General features: G+C 39.2%; 1 protein-coding gene and 2 long non-coding RNA genes across 18 annotated transcripts; 2 read left to right on the forward strand and 1 right to left on the reverse strand.

Annotated features, from left to right (window-relative positions):
* Positions 1 to 583: 583 nt before the first annotated feature.
* On the forward strand, positions 584 to 6,991 carry khdc4 (KH domain containing 4, pre-mRNA splicing factor). The gene is made up of 14 exons (XM_073872658.1): positions 584 to 777; positions 1,008 to 1,185; positions 1,312 to 1,438; positions 1,519 to 1,587; positions 2,592 to 2,645; positions 2,747 to 2,907; positions 3,242 to 3,453; positions 3,525 to 3,585; positions 3,667 to 3,724; positions 3,922 to 4,124; positions 4,213 to 4,356; positions 5,023 to 5,132; positions 5,223 to 5,317; positions 6,455 to 6,991. The coding sequence occupies exons 1-14, from the start codon at positions 761 to 763 to the stop codon at positions 6,673 to 6,675; spliced, it is 1,710 nt and encodes a 569-aa protein (XP_073728759.1). The 5' UTR covers positions 584 to 760; the 3' UTR covers positions 6,676 to 6,991.
* Positions 6,992 to 7,892: 901 nt separating this feature from the next.
* On the reverse strand, positions 7,893 to 17,196 carry LOC141367318 (uncharacterized). Of its 16 annotated transcripts, XR_012371663.1 has the most exons (11): positions 13,020 to 13,150; positions 12,697 to 12,786; positions 12,040 to 12,071; positions 11,914 to 11,952; positions 11,750 to 11,834; positions 11,568 to 11,654; positions 10,568 to 10,629; positions 10,289 to 10,322; positions 10,041 to 10,154; positions 9,844 to 9,958; positions 7,893 to 8,333 (listed from the first exon to the last, which is right to left on the reverse strand). It is a non-coding gene; the product is annotated as an uncharacterized lncRNA (long non-coding RNA). The 16 variants fall into 16 exon arrangements; XR_012371671.1 differs by lacking the exons at positions 12,697 to 12,786; positions 13,020 to 13,150 and adding an exon at positions 13,546 to 13,590; XR_012371668.1 differs by lacking the exons at positions 12,697 to 12,786; positions 13,020 to 13,150 and adding an exon at positions 13,460 to 13,499.
* Positions 13,534 to 17,249, forward strand: LOC141367319 (uncharacterized). The gene is made up of 2 exons (XR_012371673.1): positions 13,534 to 15,348; positions 17,088 to 17,249. It is a non-coding gene; the product is annotated as an uncharacterized lncRNA (long non-coding RNA).
* The last annotated feature ends 468 nt before the right edge of the window (positions 17,250 to 17,717 follow it).

The following is a 17,717-nucleotide window of genomic DNA, read 5'->3' on the forward strand; positions in this document are numbered from 1 at the left end:
CTACTTGATTACTTTGAGTAAATTTTCCAAGCATCTGTGCTTTATCAGAGGGGTTGTCTTGAAAAAAATGAACTTTACTAAAAAATGTTCACTACATTCTAAAGCATAGAATCATACTGTGTGTTCCTTTTATATTGCATATTAAACTTGATTTTATACCTAATTACATAAAAATGGTGTACTTTTACTTTCGTGAGTAAAAGTACAAAAGTACTTTTTACTTAAGTAAAAGTAAAAAATACTAGATTTTTAATGCACTTAAATATTAAATATAGACCAAAAACTTGAAATGATGAAATGTAGTGGAGTAAAAATTATGATAATAAGCTTTGGAATGTATGTTTTCTAAAGAAAAACACTAATAAAATACGAATACTTAAAATTTACTTTTATGTAGAAAACGTCAGTGTCCGCCTCTGTTTTTAAGCAGCTTTACATGAAAACACTGAAAATTAAATATATAGAATAGAAGGAGGTCTTATTGCAACACGTATTTTCATAATCAACCGATAGTAATCTAGTATAATGTAACTATATATATTTACTTAAACTATACCACATTTAGTAGTAAATTAATAGGACGACCAGTATCATATTACACCAGTTATGACTTTCCAGCCGCGCATGCGCCAGAAGAGCGGAAGTGACGCAGCCGATGTGTCGTTTCCGCTAGCTTGTGTATGTACGAGCGTTAAACGCTGTGTGGTTCGGTTCTGTTCACCATTAGTTAGAATCAAAACCTCAAATCCAAACACATCAGATGTCAAACACGAGCGGGTAAGTGTGTGCACGCGCGTTTACGCGCTCGTTTTGTGTGTCGTTTAAAGTCTGTGATGAAGCGCGCGATAATGGCGGATGTTATATAACAAAACCGAACCCGCAGATATCAGATGTGGTTCTCTTCGGGCCTTTACTGTTTACAGCAGCACTAAAGTATCGCGGTAAATTAAAACATGTCTGCTGTACGTGATTCTCACAAGAAGAGTGTCTGTCTGTCTGTCTGTCAGGCGTCGCAGTAAATGGGATCAGCCCGGGCCGGTGTCGTCCGCTGATGGGGAGGGAGGTTCTGCCCCCACAGGAGCCCTGGACGCTGCCGCCGCTGTGGCTGCTAAGATTAACGCCATGCTGGTGGCCAAAGGCAAACTAAAGCCATCGCAGATCAACACCGTCACACCTGCAGATAAAGTACGTTTGTGAGCGCTTATTATCAGTAATGAACTCTACGAAATGTAGAGGTGATTTGTTACTGACGTGTGTGTGTGTGTGTGTGTGTGTGTGTGTGTGTGTGTGTGTGTGTGTGTGTGTGTGTAGGTTGTTGGTGTTACTGGGAATAAGGTAAAAGATGAACTGGTGGTCGCCGAGGTGGAAATTAACGATGTTCCCCTTACCTGTCGGAACCTGCTGACGCGTGGACAAACTCAAGATGAGATCAGAGCTTGTGATAGTATCTGGTCACGTGATCTTGTTGTTTTGGACTCACTGACCCCTCTGCCCGCCTCACCCAACAGATCAGCAGAGTGAGCGGAGCTGCTGTCTCCACCAGAGGACGCTATATGTCAACAGAGGAGAAGAGCAAAGCTCTGCCCGGTGAGACAACAACAACACTCCACATCAGTGGATCTCAACTCCAGTCCTCGGGAACCACTTTATTTAACACACCTGATTCAGATCATCAACTCGTTAGGATAGATTCCATGAACTGAACTGAGTGTGTCAGATATGAGAGACATCCAAAATGTGCAGAGCAGCGGGTCCCGAGGACTGGAGTTGAGAACTACTGTTTCACGTGATTCACATGTCTGCTTTTATTATTCATGTCATGTTGTGTTAAAGCAGTGGTTCTCAAACTTTTTCGGCACACGCCCCTCCTTGTGTATGATGCGTCTCTTTGTGGCCCCCCAAAGAAAATTTTTGACATAAAACTTAAAAGGGGACATATTCTGAAAATCTGACTTTTCTATGTTGAAGTGCTATAATTGGGTCCTCAGTGCTTCTATCAATCTGGAAAATGTGAAAAAGATGTGCAGAGAGAAGATAATTGACAACACAATTGAGTTTCAATGTCAACAAACCACCATTATGGTGATCAGTGTTTGCATTTCATCAGCTAAAGGACACAACAAAAAATTGTGTGACAATTTGAACATGTTACAATAAATGATCTGTGAGGTATTTTGAGCTAAAACTTCACACATGTGTGGGAACACCAACGATTTATTTGACATCTTAAAGTCTTGAGAAATGTCCCCTTTAGTAGTTAAATGAAACCAAACATATGAAATGATACAATGTAGTGATGATGTTGTTTTTTTTAAGGTTTAATTATACAAAATTGATTATAAATGACTGTATTTGGTCAAATGTCTTAAAAAGCGTTTTTTTTTTTAGTTTCAGAAGCACTGTGTTAAGAGTACCGCAGACAATCCCAAAAGTTCAGGGGGCTGAATTTGAATACTGCTGCTTGTTTTTAATGACACTCTTATTATTATTGCATATTTACTTTTTTTGACTAAATTAAAAACTAAATGATAAGAATGAGATGCATTAAGATTCTTACCAGCACAAATCATAACAATCAATGTGTTTTTATAGTGAGCGTCCTCTCTACCTTCATGTTCAAGGACAAACCCGAGAGTTAGTGGACAGTGAGTGACTTTACTCATATTTTTATGCAAATCTTTACATCTGTGCTGTGAGGTTAGTGTTTAACATCTCTGTGTGTGTGTGTGTGTGTGTGTGTGATTAGAGGCGGTTAACAGAATTAAGGAGATCATAACTAACGGTGTGGTGAAAGCAGCGACCGGCTCCACCTACACTCCGGCTACAGTCACCGTTTACCAGCAGTCTGGACCTTCAGCTCCACCTGCAGCGCCTCTCGCTGGACACAAACTGCATTATCCTGGAGGGGTGAGAGACCACTGCACAAACACGCGTTACACCCCGCGCCTCTGGACGGATAAATAACATCATCTCATTATTTACAATCAAATTGCAAATAATGCACATGGTTTCTGGCAGATCTGGATTCAGTCAGAATTACTGAAGAAACTCTGTGTGTATGACAGAAGTTCATTACATTCTGCAGAAAACTTTAATTTGATTTTCACTGTGTTCCAGCATCAGAAAGTCTGTCTGTAGTTCTGTTTCTGTTACACAGCACAACCTGTGCATATGATGTTAACATGTGTTGTGAAACAGCTCTTTCTCTATGACTATTTCTGATTAGATTTGTATGTATCAGATGCATTATGTACAGGACAAGGTGTTTGTGGGTCTGGATCAGGCCGTTCAGGGTTTCTGTGTGAAAGAGCGAGTGGAGGGCCCGGGCTGCTCGTACCTCCAGCACATTCAATCAGAAACAGGAGCCAAAGTCTTCCTGCGAGGGAAAGGTTCAGGCTGCTTGGAGCCAGCGTCCGGACGAGAAGCATTTGAACCCATGTACATTTATATCAGGTGCGCATGAAGTCCAGATTCGCACACACACACACGCAATGATTTGACTCATTATGGCTCTTATCTTCTAGCCACCCGAAACCAGAAGGTCTTGCAGCAGCCAAAACCCTGTGTGAAAATCTTCTGCAGACTGTAAGTTTAAATGCCTGTCTGTCTGTCTGTCTGTCTGTCTGTCTCTAGCTGTGATGTAATGCTTGTTTTGTTGTTTAACAGGTTCATGCGGAGTATTCTCGCTTTCTGAATCAGATGAACAGTGTGATGCCCACACAAGGTATATTTCACAACACACAGAATTTACTGTGACTTATACACCAAACATTTTCTATCTAGTTATACACAACTGGGCTAAAATGAAGTTTTTTGTTTCAATCATTCAAATCATGTGATGTTGTATTAAATCCATCTTAAACACACCCAAAATCTGTCATGAATTGAGTGTAAAGAGATCTTAACTCTGTGTGTCAACAGGTTTTATTCAGCCTCCTCCTGTTAACGGGATGCCCTCACAGCCCCATTATTACGCACCTACAGGGTTTCAGCCCTCTTACGTCGCCCCCGTCCCGCCCCCTCAGCCCGTGGCTCCTCCGTATTCTGTTCCACCTGCAGCACCAGTGCCACCCCCGAGTGCTCAGTACCCAATCCCACCTGCCCCTTCCAGTATACCAGCACATGTAACACGCTCGCACGCACACACACATGCACGTCTGTCACTTTCACAACCTCTCTATGATTCAAATCTCTCTTTCACACGTGATTTAGACTCTCCCTCCCGCACCGTTTCCCCCTGCTATAATGGCTCCGCCCAAAGCCACACCCCCTGCAGCTTTACCCAACCCTCCACAGAAACGCCGCTTTACTGAGGAGGTGCCGGATGAAACGGACAACGGCCTTCTGGGATATCAGGTGAATTATCTGCACGCACACCTCATCTTACACCAGTTACTTGATTTTTACTCTGTTTCCACAGACTGATGCATCTGATATCAAGGTCCTGTTTCCATGGTAACAGTGATGCTGATCTGTGGGGGATGCAGGTGTTTATGGGGTGGCATTTATAATGAAGTGATACTAGGGGTTTGTCTTGTCGTTTTACAGCTTTATTATTTGTAATGAATGATAAACTCGATGACAAACTCTAGTGAGGTGCCTGTAAGAAGGCGGTTTTAGTTCTCATTAAGATTGTGGGAAGCATCATTATTCAACTTCTTGTGACTAAAATGTTAGGTTGCATTCCAGGTATTTTTTTACAATCCCAGAATGCATTGCATTATTGCTCTGTGACATTAAGACATAATACCTGAAAGAAACAATTGAAATAGTTGACCGACGTGCCTCACCCTGAGCGTTTATTCGTTCTGTCATTTATCCAGTTCACTTTAAAGGCAGCCGCCTACGAACGAGTCATGTGTCAGGAGTACAGATTTAGGTCTTTCTTGTTTTGTAGTCATGTTTGAACTTTTGGTGTGAAATGTCATTCTCTCTCTTTGATTAAGTTATGATGTCATCTGTGAGTGTGACAGACTGTGTGCGTGTGTGTGTGTTAATGCTGTTGTGTTTTTCTGCTCATAGCATGGACCCATTCATATGACTAATTTAGGTGCAGGCATGTCTGTGGGCAGCTCCGAGGCATCAGGACCTCCGTCTGCTGGTTCCTCTGGGTCTGAGAGACTGAGGAGCAGGTCAGTCGCTCTTCTGATAATGGCTGCTGTCATTGTGACGCTTACACATGAGACTGTAATATGTGTTTGTGTGTGTGTGTTTGTGTGTAGTAGACCGTTAATGCCACCTCCAGTTACACCAGCACCACTGAGTGGAGCGAGACCACAGAAACCAGAGGAAAAAAAACCAGTAGCAACACACCTGGGTAAGCCACACCCCCTCACATCAGACTGACTGATGAATCCCCTTCATTATAATCATGCTAATTGCATTTTGCATGCAGATATGAACCAGCACTGGACACGTTTCTACATCGTTTAATGATAAATTGGCCGTGTCATTTCTGCGTCACTAGCAGCAACAAACGTTAAATAAAATATATCATCCGATGATGCTTGCTATGCTGCTTAATGAATTATGGTAAAAATGCAGCTACATCCAAAAGCCAGAGGGCGCTCACGTGCAGAAGCTCAATATGCACTGCAGACGAAGAACCATTTACACATGCAGCTCAATGAAATGGTTAAAGAATATATTTATATTGTTGTTCTTGAAATCTTTTCCGGTATTTTCATGATGATAAAAAGAATATGTATAATGATTATGTTTGACATAGTGTTGCTTTTTCAAATGTATGTTATAAATGACTGATTTCAGATCGATGAGGACTCACTGATCAAAAGCTGTAGTACACTAAATAGTTGTAAATAATATCGGCTGTGCGATTCAGAATAGTTATCGGCCACGTATCATTAGTGTATTTCGGCATTTATCGGTGCACCCCTAAATTTTTCGATACCATCATCTGTTGTTTGTCAGGCAACCAAGTAGCCCCGCCCCAAACTCACGCTCGTGAGTAAATCAAGCGATCGCAGTTCTGCCGGTGGCGTAGAAATGACGCGCGGAAACGATTTTAAACAATTTCTTGACGTCCAGTGGGACTTCTGCTCGACGGTAGTAAAGTGTTTGAATGAGAAGGCTTCTTTCCCTGAGTGGCTGATGGCATCAGGCTGCTGCCGTCCCTCTCTGATGACATCATCAGAACGACCGCGCGTCTGCCCTGTCGTTTAACCCCGACACTAACGGCTCTCTCTCTTGTGTTTTTGTGTTCTCTCTCTTTCTCTGTGTTTTTATCTCTCTTTCATGTCCCTCGGGGGGATGCTGGATCCGCTGGTGGGGCGGGCGACGTTCCCTTCCGATCGGACGATTTAAACATCGCCCCCATTGACCTTCCAATGACATCTGGTGGTCATCCCTTGATGTATTTGATTAACTTGCTGTTTCTCTTTGTCATTCTGCGGTCGTGTTGGGTTTCTCTCTGTGTTTATCGTTTGTTCATCAGAGCCGCAGGTGAAGCGCATCAGGACCGGCCTGGTGGCGTATTCAGGCGATTCCTCCGATGAAGAGGACGATCACGGACCTTCTAAAGTAGACGGAGCAGGTAACACGGGTGTAGGCGCCTCATCGGTGGGGTGGATGTATCGCCCTCCATCATCACCTCCCACCCGTCCTAAAACGCAGCAACAACAACAACAACCTATGCCGTTCTGGATGGCGCTGTGACACACACACAGGCAGACGCACACACACACACACACACACACACACACACACACACACAGGTAGTATCATGAAGTCATGGTTCTGCTGAAGGAAAAGACTCATCCAGTCCTAAAGACTCTGAGGATTATGGGTGACTGGAGCTCAGAGACTCGTATCAGTCCAGATATAACAGCACTGCTCACTTTGTTTTAAGGTCGCTCTGGTCTTTTGTGTCAACTCGCTCATATTTTAATTATTTTTTTGGACCAGATTCATGATTTATTATTTCTGTGAACTTCTCTTAAGAAATAAATCAAATTGTGTTTTTTCTGAGTCATTTATTTGTCTGTCTCTATTTACATCGTATTATCGTTGGTTCTAGTCAGCCTGCGGGTCTGTGACGGTTGATATTTTAGAATGAACAGGTTTATTAAACTTCTGTCGTGTGACTTTATTGTGTCCTAGTTTAAGACGAGATGATCGGCACCGCCTTCTCTACCATAAAGTGTCAATAGTGGCGTTTCCATTACTTTTCAAATTGAAAATATGGCCCATGGAAATGCACTGCAGCTAATGTCCAAAAGAGAAATCTTAGAATCGGTGATTGAAGCGTTCGCCTTTTATGGCAGTGAGGTCTGGGGTCCATTAACAAATCCAAACCAAGATTTCACCAATGGGAAAAACATACAATTGAGATCCTGCATACCGAACTTTGTAAAAACATCCTTCAAGTGCACCGGCACACTACAAATAATGAACGCAGAGCTGAAATTATCCACTAATAAAAAAAGTACAAAAATGGGCAATCAAATTCTGGAAACATCGAAACCTCAGTGAGCTCACTCATCATTATAAAGCACTGAAATACAAAGAAGAGAGACCGAGGCACCAGCTTCTGCTTTTAAGAATAAAATTGTAAAAACATTATCAGATTAAGTTGTTGCTAGTGAATTATTAACTATCATAACTAGCTGCTCTACAGTGGATTGAAGAAGTTCAAGCAGAAAGAGATGTGTAGTTGTGATTCAGTAAGTCTAATAAGTGCTAAATCTGAAGGCAAGACTTAGTATTTGAAGTTTTACAAAGTCTCTTTAGAATTGGGCGGGTAATGATGGAGGTACATTTTCTTTGGGAACATAAAGAAGTAGATTTGCTAGCAAAGAAAGCATTAAATCATCCACAAAATAAAAAATAAGTTAGCTTTGAGTAAAGCTGAATTCAAGAGATTTGTGTTATCCCAGCTAACAAAAAAAGGTCCCCTGGACGTCCCCTAAATGTCCTCTGCGAACGTCCCCTGGACGTTATCGTGTAGGGTCCCCTGTTACGTCGAGCGGACGTCCGCGAGGACGTCCTCCGGACTTTCACAAGGACGTTTGCAGGACGGTCAGCGGACTTTCGGGACTTTTAGGGGACGTTCGCCTAAAGTCCTCAGCACGTCGTTTTATTTCATTACACCAATGAAATCAGACACGCTAAACATTGTTTACCACAAAGTTCTTTTATTTTATTTGAACAGTTGTAAACTTCCTGTGCTCCGTGTTTGTGTGTGCGTGCGCAAGCTCCCGTGCGCGTTCCTGATCTCCCGTACGCGTCAGTCAAACGCGCTTCAGCTCCGTGTGTGTGCGTGTCTCTGGCTGTCTGCTGGACTCCGATGTCAAATATTTCCGTTGTCTTCTAACCTAAAACAACGAAATGAACACATTTAAAAGTTAAGTAGTTATTATTTATTGGGGTGGTTTCCCAGACAAGGATTAGCTTAAACCAGGACTATGCCTCAGTTTAATTATGAAATATAACTAGTTTAACAAACATGCCTTACTAAAAACATTACTTGTGTGCATTATGATGTTAAACAAAGGGCACTGATGTATTTTAAGATTTCCCTGTCTGGGAAACCGCCCCGATATGTTTAAAATGTCTTGAAAAATCTGTAGCAAACATTTAAAAGATAAGGGAGACTTCGAATTCTGTGCTAAAACTAGAAAGCATGCACAACTCACTTTTACATAGCATTTCATGGTTATGGCATTATTGTTGCTGTTACAGTCTACTCAAAGTAAAGGTGGGTAAATGTGGACATACAGTACTGTGCAAAAGTCTTAGGCCAGCATGCTACCATTAGATTAGTTGTTTTTTGCAATTGTGTAATTATTTCTCAGTGTCTTTATTATAATACAACCAGAAAATACAGGAAATGTGTATGTGGTATTAAAAACAGTATAAAGTATAAGCTGAGGTGTCAAGTATTTAGGGTAAACTCCCATTCAACTTGAGCAATAGCAGGCAACTGCAGGATCTCTTAAACCTAAATGAAATTAAATTCTAATTCTAATCATTAAATGACTTAAGGCTTTTTTGAGGAGAATGAAGTCCTGAAGATGTGTTTCGTGCCAAGAGAGGTCACACTAAATACTGACTGATGCCTGAAAAAGACATTTACTTCTGAAAATTGTTTTGTTTTTAATTGTGTGTAAATTTTTCCTGTATTTTCTGTTTGTATCTTAAAAAAGAGTGAAAAATAAATATGGATGGACATTAAAACTTTGCTAAAACAACAAAGCTGATGATGGTGGCCTAAGACTTTTGCACTGTAATGTATGTTACCCATTTTATGTGTAAATGCAAATCAATATGAATATGAATTCTCCCAGTATGGTTTCGGCTGGTCAGGCTGGTGTAGCAGGATTGTTTTAGAGGGGTTTTGGCCTTTTGTATCTGGTCAGGCTGGAAGACCAGCTGACCCACCAGCATATACCAGCTTGGCTAAGTTGGTTGGCTGTCTTAGCTGGTTTAAGCTGGTCCTCCAACCTGGCAAAACTGGTACGTCAGCTGGTCTTCTACCCTGACCAGCTACAAAATGAACATACACATCTCAGAGAGAGCAAAGGTCACACAGAGTATAAAAATGGTTTACTATGACATAAAATAATGTAAGTTGTCTTATACATTGATCTTTGATATTATTGTAGGTTTTTGTGTTAAAGGCATCTTGAAGTATACTAGTATATGATACTATATGTATCCAAAGCATCAAACATTATTTTTGTTTTAAAAATAGACTATTAATTGCTATTTATGTTTATGTGCTATTAACATTTACAATGTACATTCTTATTTACAACATTACAATTTACATACAATATATATAAAAAAATAATTTTGAGATGTTTGGGATTCACACAGACTCACTATAATTCATTGTTAGTTGCAAGTGTGAAACTGAGCTGCTGAAATTCGCCCTTTGTAACTGTAGCATCCTCCTATTTCCCAAACTGCCTCCCCTTTGAAGAAACAGATAACGAATCTACAAAACAAAAACAATCCGTAATAAACATGGGTTAAAAGTCAGCAGTGACTAGTAATGTTCCATGTGTTAGGGCACATACCATCTTTTGAAAGTCAGCTTGGCTTGCTCATTGTCTGCTGCATTTTTCCAACCACTGCTGTGGTGTTGTCCTGTATTTGGTCTACTTTCAGAATGATTCTCCACTCCAGGATTTCTTTCAAGAATGTGTTTTGAAACATTAATATCATTACTAACTACACCAGTAAAATAAATGAACAATAAGTCTGTCTGGAAGAAAATGCCTATCAATATCAATAATTTAAGAGAAAAAATAACAAAATACTGTACCTTGATTCATTATTGGAAGAAATTGACTGATGTGCTGCATTTGTGATAAAAAACAATTAATTAGATTTAAAAATTGATGATTGTATTGCAGTAACTGTTGTAAAATGTTGAATGCTCTATCATTTGTAAGTCACTCAAGGCATATGCAAAATTAATAAATATAAATCAAGTAATCATCATTATACTACAAATACTGTACACTGAGATTAAATATATATAGTTTCTTAATTCCACACAAGTATAACAATTTAAATGGTAATAGCATTAAAATGTACTCACAATAAGGTGCCTCAGGCAACATCAAAACATCTTTTTGCTTTTTCTTACTGGTTGCTCCTCATCTATAAAAGAATGATAATATGAAAGTAAATCATAGTGCCCTTATAGTTTCACCTGGCTTCTCAGCTGAAAAACTACTAATTGCTGTAAATAATGATTCATTTTCTTCACTTTCAAACTGGAAATCTTATCCTCAGGTCTAGAAACAACAAGACAAAAAAAGTCGTATTTGATATTATTAAGAAACGTACACAATGATTCCCACTGTTTAAAATCATGTTACAATGAATGCAGTGACAATGATATCACCTTCAATAATGATTTCACTTTCAGATAATTTACTATCCTACTGAACTGCGACATGCATTTTTTTTTTAATCATTACAACTCTTGGTCAATATACATTACTGTGCAAAAGTCTTGGGACACCATCACCAGCTTTGTTGTTTTAGCAAAGTTTTAATGTCCATCCATATTTATTTTTCACTCTTTTTATTAAGATACAAACTGAAAATACAGGAAAAATGTACACAAAATTAAAAACAAAACCAGTTTCAGAACTAAATGTCTTCTTCAGACATCAGTCAGTATTTAGTGTGACCTCTCTTGGCACTAAACACATCTTGAGCTTTTTTGAGGAGACTGAAGTCCTGAAGTCATTCGATTAGAATGAGAAATTAGGATTTAATTTCATTTGAGATCCTGCAGTTGCCTGCTATTGCTCAACTGAAAGGAGAGTTTACACTAAATACTTGACACTACAGCTTATAATTTTATATTGTTTTTAATACTACATACACATTTCCTGTATTTTCTGGTTGTATTCTAGTAAAGAGACTGAGAAATAATTATATACGATCACAATACAATTGCAAAAATAACAAATCTAATGGTAGCAAACTAAGACATTTGCACAGTACCTCACATAAACATTGTATATTTGGCTTGCCAGTATTTGTTAAGGTTAAAAAGAAGTTTGGTATTACTTTGCATACTTTACCTGTGTGAGAAAATAGGCTACTCTGACTGCATATTGTCCACAGCTGTTTGTCCAGAATGGGACATTATTTATTTTGGTCTCAATACCCTTCAGATAGAAACAAGCATGTTTGCTTATTTTTTATATGTAGCTGACCTTCATGTTAATAATTTGTATTTTATAAAACATGAACAAAATCTTACCACATTCTTTCACTATACCCACAAGGATGGTGCTACCTCAGCACTTATTTTGTTCTGTAAAATGGAGCAAAACAGCACAGGAAACCTGTAAGTAAAGTCCATATAAATCTGTAAGTTCAGCTTGCAGTACACAAAGGCAATATACACAGTTAGCCATCTTAAACCTTAGGCTGAAATTGTTTTCCAATGTTTTTCCCTTTTTCCTGGAAACACGTACGTTGTTTAATCTTAGTTTTTCTCAAACCAGTATTAATATTACAGAATAAGATAAGCTGATCTGCTGAACTTACCTTTTTGGAGGACATGTTTAGATGTTTAAAGGCTGAGAAAACAAAATAAAGAAAGTTAATATATACACACATCAAAATATATTAAATGTTAAAATGCTACCCAGATGTACCCCCAAACCATCCAGATCTTATATGGATTATTATAAGAGATTTGATTCAATTTAAGAATTTTATTCAATAGGCTTTATGCCCAGCTGCACTACTTCCTGAACTTCAGCCAGCTCATTGTTTCCTGTCTGCCATTATTGGACAAACAGATTAATCCAGGTGTGTCTGATTATTGTTGTTGTGACTACTGAGGTCAGGCACACATGGATTAATCAGTTTGTCCAATAATGGCAGACAGGAAACAAGGAGCTGGCTGGAGTTCAGGAAGTTGTGCAGCTGGGCATAAAGCCTATTGCTACCATTAAAAAGGTTTAACCATATACCACCAAATAAAGGTTTAAAAATAAAGTCTAAACAATATATTTATAGGCTACATACATACATTCAGGCTGGTCCATTATGCTGCACACTTATTAAAAATAATTGAACCACATCTACAAACTTATTTTGGTGATTTAGCCCACAAGTTACTTAAACTGGCATGTCCATTGTTTTTACAACGAATTAAATGGCTTTTTTTACTGCGTTTGCCACAGTATTCAATCCTACACGTTATTTTACTACAGTACAGTAGGCGGCGGTATACTGTAGTGTGCAGTTCGTGTCCGCATCATCATACGCGCCAGTATCGCTGGAAGACTGCAGGAACTAGTGATGGGCAGTCCGGCTCTTTCCATTGATTCGGCTCTTTCGGCTCAAGCGCTGGCTCTACATTTTAGTGATGGCAGTCCGGCTCTTTTCATAGATTCGGCTCTTCTAGCTCGGCTCCCTTAGAAGAGCCGGCTCCCCTGCATGCGTCTGAAGATTCGGCTCTGCTCGTTCGCTACAAAGAATCAGCTCTTAGAGCCGCTCGTTCGCGAACGACCCATCACTAGCAGGAACAGAAACCCCTGGAAAGGTAAGTTAGGAGTTTTAATTTAAACCTTAAAATGTGGGAAGAATCAATTCGGACAGAATCTCGCGCACGCTCACACTTGTAGGCCGTTTCTCAAACGGAAGGCTGCATCCTCGAAAATGCAGGCAGCATACGTCATCAAGCCTGGTTTATTTCAGTTAAATGAACATTAAATTCGCAAGTCATAAGCATATTACAACAATTTACGATTAACTGAGAATAATAGTTAACTTTATAATTGTTAATATTCTTAAATGTGACAGTCTTGATGACGTAAAAGTCATACAGCCAAATGCTACCTCCAGTGGTTAGCCTTCGGATTGAGGCGCAGCAACTTATTAATATTACTTCAAAACCTTATACATTTACTCTAACACTGAAACAAAGTAAGTGAGTAACTTAAATATGGCTACAAACCTCGAATGAGTTATCAAACTGCGCTCTTGAACCAATATAAATACTGTAAGTTAAGTTATATGGCAACGATGATAACGAAATCTTACCTTGTAACGAAAACTTGTCGAAATTACCAACTTATCTAACAATTAACTACAAAATAAACGGGATGTGTATAAAAAATGACGAAATTTATAGGCGCTTTTGCTTATCTCCACCGAGACCGTTGTGTCAGTTGAAGTTTGACGTGTGAGGGCTCGTGCCAGATAATTCAAACGTTCTCGCACGCAGTCAGGAGGCTTGTTTGACTTAATGCGGCGCCGCAAGAACCGACAGCCGGATGACGTCAAAGTACCGCGAGAATGATTCAAGAAATCATATTTCGTCTCGCTCTCGCGATACTTTGATTACTTGGACGTCATCCGGCCGTCGCAGGCCACCATATAGAGATGCGAGTCAAAATATATACTTTTATAACCATATATGACATTTCAATGTTGTGACATTTAAGTTTTCCTTGTTAAAATAATAGAATTTGGTAATATTTGTTAATAAGATTATTAATAAGTTATATTTGTATATTTTACTTGTATAGCAAGTTATATTTGTTGGAACAAATAAGGATATTGTTAATAACAAGCTGAGATGGTGAGTTTTCTGGCTATGGTTTTAAATGATGTTTAAGAAGGGGAAAGAAAGAATAAGTACTTTGGTTTATTTCGTTTACATGCATAGTTCATGGGGAAATTGTTCAGAGAAAGCATTCAAACACAACCTAACATCTGATGCTTTTTACTGTCTCATGCTTTTCTGTGTTCCAGGGTCCGATGTCACGATATGGCGCTTTTCCAATGTAGGGTACAACTTGGCTCGGTACGATGCAGCTCAGCTCGCTTTCGTTGCTTTTCCAGTACAGTTTAGTATCGCTTCAGAGTGGGTGAGATTATAGGCAGGGGTGCACATAACTGGTGCGTATGTGCAAATAGAAACAATTCTAGCGTACCAGCGTTGCTGGAATTTTGTTACATAGTTAGCTAATTTACTTCGACATAAGGGATTTCTTCGTGCATCAGTGGTAAGATATTTAATGTGTGTTGTTAGCAGTGATCCGCATCTCAATGCTTCAGACAGCTTGCTAGTACAAGTATACATTTATATGAGTTAGGCTAGTATTTATTTATAAAGATTACATAAGTAAAAAACTATAACTTAAAGGCTTATTTTATGTACATCATTGTCTACCATGTTTAAACAAAATAGATATGGCAAAGAGAGTAGTCAGGAGAAAAGTGATGATGTCAGCATGTAGGATGTCTGTGCTATGAATAGTGTGAGTACCAAGTAACATCTCCAGGTGCTACTTTGAGAACCAGGACAAAAAAAGTTATGTGCACCCCTGATTATAGGCTTATTGTTACAGTTGCGTCCCCTCTACTGCCGTAACATCATCGTAAATGCGATACAAACACACACACACACACACACACACACACACACACACACACACACACACACACACACACACACACACACACACAACATGGAGCAACAGAGCATATTAATGGAATGCAGCCACAAAATCGAAATTGACACCCACAAGTAGATTTTCCACTACCTCTCTCACTTGACAGGTTCTGTACAAACACCCGTGTCATCGGTACGTGCACTCCGCTGACAGAACATTTATGCCTATACTTTTGGTGCGTTTTGAATGCGGAGCCATGCGCAAAGTTACAAAATGCCATGCAGACATGGGTGCAGTGGTGTGCTCTGCATTTTTGTAAATTTGCACATGGCTTCGCATCCGAAACCCATTACCCCTCTCCCAAAAGTCAGCTGTGCTGAACTGGGTCATACTATGCAATGGAAAAGCATCAAAAGTGTCCTACTTCCTGGCTTGAAGGATTTAGGTAAGCAAATTTATCTGACATACCAAAACCTAAAAGTTATAAAAAAAGTTTTAATTCTTTCTTGCAGTGTAAACAACGGCATTTTGATCTTAACATTTATTCACATTTAATGAGATATGGAGATTTTTATCTTTTACAGATGAAGACATACATTTGAGTGAGACGTTTTTATGTCCATACACTGTGGGCCACCATACATGAAAGTCACCATCATGTTTCTACAGTAGCCCTAAATGGACAAACTGTTCTACAGAGCGTGTTTTGTCCATATGTTGTCTCAAGGGCTCATTATAGCAAACATACATGTAGACCACTGGTAGGCAGTATCCACGCGTGTAACCACAGAAGCAGCTTGGCCAGTTTAACTCACAAACGAAGAAACCGCAGATTGTTGTGTATGTTTTGAGAAGACCAACAGCAGTGGCGGCCGATGACTTCTTTTTTTGAGGGCGCTTGATGCGAAGTTCATCACAACATGTGGTTCCTTTTTTCAAAATATGTGTTCAGCGCTTTGAGAGATCCTGTGTGCATCACATGTCTTGTCAAAATAAGTGCCTGTTGTAGATGCGTTTAAAGGGTTTAGGATAAAAGAGACGCTCGGGTTTGCCAGATACTCGCATAATCTCATGTGTAATCAAAGTTTACTGTTAAGGGAGTGTCTTGTGTGAACGTGAGCGTCTCTTTTGTCATGAACGGTTTTGACGCATGTGCAGCAGGCACTTGTTTTGGCGGGGCACGTGATGCACACGGGATCTCTCGACGCGCGGGACACATGTTTTGCAGGAGGGGACCACACACATGATACTCCGAACACTTATTTTGAATTAGCGCCCCTCGGATGAGGAGTCACGAGCGCCACTGACCAGCATTGTTCGAAGTAAATAAACAGCGACTCGTTGCAGCAGTTTGAGTTAAGTCATTCCTCAACTTGGCCTATTTTTGTTCTCACCGTCGCAAATAGAAATGGCTATGACGCAGTTTTTTTACCTGATGGGAGGGGTTCTAGTGGACCAATAACAGCGCTTGTGGTCCGCGTAGAACTGACACGCTGTTAAAAATCAGGCTACGCTCAGGCTATGGATAACCTACGGTGTAGACCTTACGCACGACTATAACATGGGCTTCAGACGATGACATTTTTGTCCGGTGGCAGCTACCATAGAATCTCATTGTGTTTCAAAATTGAGGTTGCTTTCTATTTACAATTTCACCGCTAGATGCCACAACAAAATATAATACACCTGTAACAGATATAACTTTTGAATTGAAATATGGTTTAGCAAATGCTGAAATTAACATGAGTTTTTGTGTCAAAGTATTGTTTATTGTTAGTTCATTGTGGCAAATGCTAACAAATACAAGCTTATTGTAAAGTGTTATCTTTGCAATTTAATACTAAACTTAAAAATTTGTAATTTCAGAGGGGTTGAAGGTTACAATGTTTTGAGCTCATTTGTTAACAGTAAACAATATAATAATATTGGGCTTGTTTTTGAAGCTGCGGTTACTTGTTTGTCTCACAAGAGCTGGCAACACTGAAGACAGTTTAGTAAGAAACCGTATAGAAAAAAGAAAAATAATAGAAAAAAAGGAAAATTATGAAATTACAAAGTACACCTTATTTTGCAGTTTAACCAACACTTTGACAGTTTAAATGATGGGTGTAGAATGTGAGAAATTGTTCAAGTTTACATGAGGATGTATGTCTTACCTGTATCTTTTTTATTGTTCTTTTCCAGCAGTTTCAGCGTTGGACTTGTGTTCCGCGTGTTTGGCCTCTTTAGCACTTGCTGTTTGAAAGTCATTCCTTGCAACAGATTGAGTGACTGTCATTCTGCATTTCTGTTTGCATTGCTTTGCTTGCATTTGAATCCTTTGCAATAATAAAAGTTTTACATTTGTGCTGTAGTTGTAGATTCAAGTTTGTTTTTCTTTGATATAGCCTAATGTATTTGTATAGATTTTTGCTGTGTGACAATTATTTATCATGCAGTGCTTCATATATGAGAAAGACAACGCTTGAAGAACCACACAACACTCATATTAATGTATGTGTCATATTAATCAAAATAAACAAGTACTTGCACTTAATTTATATTTAATCGGGTGATATATAACTTCACAATGGTGGATTCTTTAACTATTACATGAATATGTGCATTGTGATTTCGATTTATTGACGATAGTTACAGTCTTAGGAATAGTATGGAAAATCATTTACTAAAAAAGACATGGTGCCAGATCTTTATTCACATTAAATGTAAAATTATTGTACAATTGTAAGCAACTTTAATGGGATCTATGTAATAAAATTAGTAAAGGGTCTATATAAAGCCATGTTTTTACCATACTAAGTAGTATAAACATAA

The sequence above is a fragment of the Misgurnus anguillicaudatus genome, chromosome 10 (assembly GCF_027580225.2).
Source record: "Misgurnus anguillicaudatus chromosome 10, ASM2758022v2, whole genome shotgun sequence".
Taxonomy (NCBI): domain Eukaryota; kingdom Metazoa; phylum Chordata; class Actinopteri; order Cypriniformes; family Cobitidae; genus Misgurnus; species Misgurnus anguillicaudatus.